We start from the raw sequence: 6,814 nt of genomic DNA, 5'->3' as shown, positions 1-6,814 counted from the left end.
ACAGTGTTGGCGGGGGCTCTCTCTTTTGGGAGATTCACCACCTGCTCCCTTCTGCTGGAAGAGCTTTCCCGAGCCAGGGAATTCCCTGCCATAGTGACTGGTAGCAGCTCCCAGCATGCTGATGCGACGTGCTCTGCCCACAGCAGCATAGTGGAAATCAGATCACATCTTGGGGTCGAGGCTGGACTGAGAAGACAGGCAGGTTTTGGTGTTGGAGGTGTCCATTTAAGAGGAGGCATGCATGCCCTAGAGGAGCTCCTCTCCCCACGCTGGGCCAGCCTTGGCTGTGGGTGGTGCTTAAGCTCACCCAGGCTACAGGACATGAGTGCTGCAGACGGGAAGGGTGGGTGCTCAGGAAGAAGAGGCAGGATGCCAGGGCATCTGCCAGCCCTTCAGGACGCTCATCTTGGCTTGCTGCCCTCCCACGGCAGGGAGCAGGCAAGTGTGTTTTGTTTTGGCATTAACTGGGCAGGCTGTGGGAAAATAGGCAGCAGGCTTCCTAAGCTGAGCTGGCCTGCTCCCTTTACAGGCCTGAGAATAATGGTCACAGAGCTGCCACTTCCCCTTCCTGCTGTCCCTCCCCCACAACTCCATCTCTCTCCCCTGGTCCCTGACTGACCCCTATCCCTCAACTCAGCCTGGAGCGTCCTCTCAATGGAAGAGCTCACAGAAGGGTGGCATCCCCCCTCCCCACCCTCCAGATTGGGCTTTGGAGAAACTCCTTGGTGTCACAGAGGAGGAACTGAAGGCTGATGGAGGGCTGGAATGTCTGGGGGCCTCACAGTGAGTCAGGGACAAAATCCAGGACTGTAGTTGGGCTCAACCTCCTCCCATGGGAATTCCTCTTTTTGTGTTTTATTTTTTTTAATTGACAAACAAAACCAGAACAAAATGAAGAGAAACTGAAGAAAAACATATGCACGCACAAAGGAAACTCACATGTGTGGGCCAGCACAGTTGCAGGCATTTTAAATAAACATTCTCATTTAATTCCCACCACAATCCTCCAAAAAAAAAAAAAAAAAAAAAAAAAAAATCATGATTCTCCTTTTATGGACAAAGGAACTCAGTTGAAAAGAGGTTTCAGGACTCGGTCAAGAACCAAAGCTAGGCAGAAGAGGAACGGGACATCTAACTTAGGACTGTCTGACCCCAAATCCCCGTGACGTCACCCTTCCCCTGCAACCTGACTGTCCTACCCATCAGTTCTAGTTCCACAGCATTGTACTCACAGAGCAGCCCCCAGGAGGAAGGCCCTTGTCAGCTTCCCACACAGGCAGTCAGTCACTCAGCCTTCTCTGATATACGGGCAGCCACTTGCTCACACAGCTCCTCAGCCCCTTATTGATCATGTACCTGTTATCTCGTTGGTTCTGCACCACCCCTGGGAGGAAGATGGGGCAGAATTTGGGATGTGCCAAAGGTCACACTCAACAAGTGCCTGGCAAAGATAGGACTAGAACCTTGGTTTCTTGCCTTCTGATGTCAAAACCATCTGACTGCCAACTCTTGGGACTGGCTGTTCTTTCATCCCCACCCCAAGTTGTAACACTCCCTGACAGGGGTGCCAGCTGACCAGATAATTCCCTGCCCCTGTGCCTGCCTCTCAAGGACTTACCTCTGCCCTTAGACCCCTGCTAGCACCTGGTGGAATTGGGGTTCCTATGACTCTCTTGGCCCTATATGCCCTTGACTCACTGCTATAACCTTTGGTCCATGTGTTGAGATTGGAGCTCCTGCTTATGACTGAGCCCAGAATAAGGGGCTTGTTGAGTGATGTTGGATGGAATTCAAGGTCTAGTTCTGCCACAGACTCACTTTTTGTCCTAGGGAGAGCCCTGCCCTCTTCTGATCTTGAAGCCTCATTCCAGTGGGCTGTGATTCTCTCTCTGTTCTGAGAACTGACTAGTGGAGGAGTCAGGCACACTCCCACACCAGGCTGACCAGGTTGAGCGGATGAGCTCAGGCAAGAGCAAAGGGCCGTAATATGTGTGTGTGAGATGGAGGTGGAGGGGGAAAGGTGACTGGAGTAGAGGGAGGTGAATGGGAATGGGGCCCACAGACTGCATTGTCTGCAGCAGCATCCGCAGCTAGGCTCCATGGGGCAGGGGCAGGAATAGCTGGTCTCTGTGCCAATGTGAGTAGGGAAAATGACAGAACAGGAAAGGAAGGAGACTATGAACAAGGCTAGGAACCCCAGCTGCAGGAAGGGCAGGGCACGTGCTTTGGTGCGATATGGGCAGATGCGATGGTGGCTACCTTCTCTGGAAAGAGTGCTGGGTGCCCCCTCTGGACTGGGGTTGGCTTCTGTTCATGTTCTAGCTATGTTCCAGGGGTGCTGCATACTGGTTTTTCCAATGTTCACTCACATACCTGCTCCAGGCCAGCTTTCAATCCTGGCTATGACTTACTTAGAATCATATTCCTTCTGGGAGACTGCACCATAGCACACACGCTGGAGGGAGGGCATAGCTTCAGAGCCAAAAGGAGCCAGAGGCCAGCCCCGGCTCTTCTGTCCTAGTTATGTGACCTTGGGTAGGTTGTTTCACGTCTGAGCCTCAGTCTGTGAAATCTGTGAAATGGGGTCCTATATATTATGTGGGGTTGTTGTCGGGATTAGACACAATGTAAATGGCATGCCCAGTTCAATGCCTAGAACATGGAAGAGGCAACATAAATGGTAACTGTTATTAATTTCTTCCCAGGATGAGAATCCCATCTGTGGCCTCTTTAAGGAAGGGAGCCAGTGCCTACTTACACAGCCCAAGGGATTGGGGAGCTCATCCCTTCTGGGGGCAGCTCTGCCTAGAAAACCTCCTTCTCTAGATGCAGCTGAGATCTGTCCCAGTTCTGTCTCTGGGGCTACAGTGCATGCTGTTCAGTGACATTTCCCAGAAAGAATTTTAAGAGACCTCACTGGTAACATGGTGCTTTGCCCAAGCTGCAGGAAGTAGGCTCTGAAGTGCCTAACTTGGTTCAAGGGGGTATATTTTAAATCAGGCTTGCGTAAGTCACAGAAACCGCTTTCTTCATCTCTGTGAGTTTAGAACATATGGATTTTATCTTCCCAAGTCTACTTTTTTCCTGGGTGAACTCTCCTAATTCCTTTGAACATTTCCCACGGAGACAAATGGGAGACCTGAATTCTGGTCCTAAATCCATCAATTCAGGGAAAGTTACTTATTTTCACTGTTTCCAGTTCCCCATGTGTAAAGCGAAGAAACAATACTATCTCACAGGACTACAATGAATATTGGCTTGAAAAAGTAACATGAAAGTTTGGGGTTTGAAAAAGGCACATGATAAATATCAAACATATATTTTTTTAAATCCAATTTTTGAAAAAGCAGTTAGTAGGTAAGCTTATCTGATGGGCTTAACTTTTTATAATATCTCCAAAGGAAATCATTCCAGAAAGTCAATGCTAGTCCTGGTTTCAGTATAATGGCAAATGGGTGGAGGATGCCCTCCTAAATTCATAAAGTGAAGCCTCAGGGTTTGACTTAATCTGTGAAGAGCCTATTAAGTTCCAGGCTCTTCACTTACCTTATTCCGCAGTTGGGACCAAGTTACAGCGAAGGCCCAGCAGGTCAGTGGCAGAGGCTGGATCCCAATATTCAGCACCTTTATACCCCTAGTGCTTATTGCCAGAGGAGGGAGGTAAAGGGAGGATAGTCTCTGGGACAGACTAGATACACCCCAGACTAGGGTTCAGCAAATCTTTGTTAAGCACCTTCTATGTGTGGGACACTACAGCTGGGCAACCACTGTTAAGGTGCTCCTCTGTGGCCCCCCCCCCCCCCCCAACTAGCTCAGTGTCATTCATGAAATGGTTGGTCTGGAACTCAGTCTTGGCTGAAGGCCTAGGCTGATACTGTCTTGTTTACTCCTGTATCCCCAGGGTCTGGTACAAGGCTTGGCACAAAGCAGGACCTTAGCAATATTTTTTGAATGAATGATGAATCAGTGAGAACTTGTTAGGCACTATGTGCCAGGTTCTATGGCAGGAGAAATTCTATTTAATCGACAAGCCTGCAAGGCTGGTATTATATTCCTATTTTACGAGTGAGAAAAGAAAAGCTGGAAGAGAGCAATTGACTAGCTAGAGGCCTCACAATGAATTAGTGGTGGAGCTGAGACTGGTCCCCAGCCTGGCTACTTTCACCCTGGTCCTGGGCTCTAGCTGTTGACCCACAGCTGCAGGGAGCTGGGCCTCCACCCACATATTTATTCCCTTGCCGCAGGCCTTCCCTAATAGTAATAGAAAACTCTAGTGACTGCTGACTTTTAAATGGCTTCAAGAAAACTGGAAATATTAAGCCTGCACTCCTAGTTTATACACAGCTCTGGATTAAAACTGACTCAAGCATAACTCTGATTGTATCGCCTTCCTGCTCAAGAATCTAGGCTAACTCAATGTAAACAACCTGGGTTCAAGTTCCATCTTCCCAATTTCTGACCATGTAGCTTTCAGCAAAATACTTGGGTCTCTCCAGGCCTCACTCACTTCCCTGTTTTGCCTGACTACACACTTCTGAGATGTCTGGGATGCCAACTTCTGATAAAACTATGGGCAATCTAGTTCTCTATCCACACAGGCTGTGGCTCCAGACGAGGTATTTTCATTCTACTAAGGATCCCAAGGAAAGCTGATACTCCCTACCGGCAGATAGTCTGGACAGAGCAAGAAGGTTAGGAGTGGGTGAGTGCCTGGATGAGCATCCTCATTGGCAGATGAAGAAGCCTGAGCTCACCCAGCCAGATAGGGTCAGGCAGAGCAGTCTAGCACCAGAGTTCTTGACTCCCGGGCAAAGGCTTCCTTTGCCCCTGTTGCCTCCTCTACTTTTCCTCATGGTTATTATCTGCATCTGTTTCTCTATAACCCAAAGGACCCTCTGTGACCCAGAGATTCTAGTCCTGCTGTGTGCCCTTCAGAAAGTCCTCAGTCCTCTATGGGCGATAGCCTCCCTATCTGTGAAATGTGGGCTTTGACTTCACCGACCTCAGTGTTCGCTTCCAGCACAGAGTCCATGCTCTCTGACTTGAAGCCCTGTAGCAAAGAGCCGTTTTGTTTTTCCTTGCATGGCAACTAAACTCCCCACCCCCCGCAGCAGGCACCTGCGGCCGACTGCGGAAGGACTTGTCCTTGCTCGCTCCCTTAGTGCCTATCTACCCGGGCCATCCGCTCTGGAGAGAAGGGTGTTGGAGGACCGAGAAACAGCAAAAAACTGAACTTTCCTACTGCCACAGGCATAGTGCTCCCTTCCAATTGTAAAAACTTCACTGCAGACGTCCACGTCGCCCCATCCCGCACAAACACTGCAGCTGCAAAAGCCAGAGGGAGGTAGGGGTGGTTTATGCGCGTGCGTCGGCGCAGAGCCCTCTCCCGCCCACGTGCGCGCCCCGGGTCGGAGGCGCGCGCCGCGGCGGGCTGGCGGGAAAGCGCGCGGGAAGCCCCCGGCCGGCTCCCAGTGTGGGGGAGGGAGGACTGTAGGCGTTTGGAACGTGCCACTCTGAGATAGGATGGGGGAACTTTCGTGCGATGCTAGCGTTTCTGCCTCTCCTATTCGCCCACCGATCCGTTAGTTTCCCCAGTCGCCGCCACGATACGAAGCTCCGAGCTACGTCCCCGCTCCCTCCCTGTCGCCTGGCCCGGCTCCAGGACCAGCTCTGGCCTGAGCTGTGCCCTCCGCCACCGGACTGGGGCGCTGCGCCGCGCGGTGGGGCCGGAAATTCCCGCGGCCTGAGTGGAGGAGCCGGAGCCGACAGCGTAGCGCCGCCTTCCACCTCTCCACGCTAGGCGGGGGCGTCGGGCCCAGGAAGGGCCGGGCTGCCACATTGGGGCGGGGAGGGGAGTGGGCTCTTCTGCGAGGAGCCCAGGAGCCGGCGGAGGGCGGGGAGCCGGGCGACGCGGCTGCTCCTCGAGAGCCGCTGGGCGAGCTGGGAGACCCCGCGCCCCAGCTCCTGGGCCCCCGCCCCCTCGCGGTCTCCGCCTCCTTAGCTCACACACCTCCCGGGCAGCTAGAGCCCCAGGCCTTCCCGGCGCTCCTCCTTCTCTTCACTCTAGCCCGCAACCCGGGTTCTCCTGCCACCCGCCGGCCTTGCTCCCTCCGGGGCAAATCCTGGTTCTCAAGCTCTCCTTTCTCACACACACTTGCTGGGCTGGTCCCTCCTCTCAGCCATTCTTTCTCTAGTCCTACCTAACGCCGCCGTTGGGGCAGGATTGATGTCCCTTCAGCATCATGCAGCCGCCACCGAGGAAGGTGAGGGTGCAGAAGGGAGGCTTTGGGGCTTTGGAGGGGATACGTCCACGGGACGCGGCTGGGGCGACCGCTGCGCCCCCTCCCCCTTTCTGCAACGGGCCGTGACTGCTGTATCCTCTGGCTTGTCACCGAATTGCTGCCGGTTTCAGGCGGATGAAATGTCTTTCGGACGGAGGGGCGTCCGGGGTTCCTCCCCTCCACCGTGCGGGAGACCCCCGACATTTCATAGGAGTTTCGGGTGCTCATTTGTGTGTGTGCGCGCGCATGGCAGTGCTGCTCGTTGCAAAGTGCATTTTCGGGGCTGCATCGAGGGGAGGCGGGGGAGCCCCTGCAGCTTTGCGGAGCCTTGTGCTTGTGTGATTGTTTAGTCTGCACCAGGTTTGAGCCCTCCAGCCGCTTGTCGCCACCCTCGCCCGTTCGCACATTTGCAAGAAATTTGTTTCCAGCTTAGCCTTCAGATTTGGCCTGCTTTTCTCAGGGGTCGGGCCGAAAAGAAGTTGGAAGTCACCCCCCCCCCCCCCATCCTAGGGGAAAACAAGAAATTAAGCATT

The 6,814-nt window shown here is 53.1% G+C and overlaps 1 protein-coding gene and 1 long non-coding RNA gene across 2 annotated transcripts in view; one reads left to right on the top strand and one right to left on the bottom strand.

Moving 5' to 3' along the window:
• Window positions 1-935: 935 nt before the first annotated feature.
• LOC150018448 (uncharacterized) lies at window positions 936-1,283 on the bottom strand. The gene is made up of 2 exons (XR_016509204.1): window positions 1,233-1,283; window positions 936-1,004 (listed from the first exon to the last, which is right to left on the bottom strand). It is a non-coding gene; the product is annotated as an uncharacterized LOC150018448 (long non-coding RNA).
• Window positions 1,284-5,864: 4,581 nt separating this feature from the next.
• Window positions 5,865-6,814, top strand: part of FCHSD2 (FCH and double SH3 domains 2) — a 219,782-nt gene continuing 218,832 nt past the window's right edge. Inside the window, exon 1 of the mRNA XM_090265153.1 lies at window positions 5,865-6,263. Within this exon, the coding sequence (XP_090121279.1) occupies window positions 6,243-6,263 (21 nt within the window). The 5' untranslated portion in view covers window positions 5,865-6,242. The remainder of the gene's footprint in view (window positions 6,264-6,814) is intronic.

This window comes from Furipterus horrens, unplaced genomic scaffold, assembly GCF_987537825.1.
Source record: "Furipterus horrens unplaced genomic scaffold, mFurHor1.1.pri manual_scaffold_2, whole genome shotgun sequence".
Lineage (NCBI taxonomy): Eukaryota > Metazoa > Chordata > Mammalia > Chiroptera > Furipteridae > Furipterus > Furipterus horrens.
Note: the sequence above shows the minus strand (reverse complement) of the source record. Positions and strands in the feature narration are given on the sequence as shown.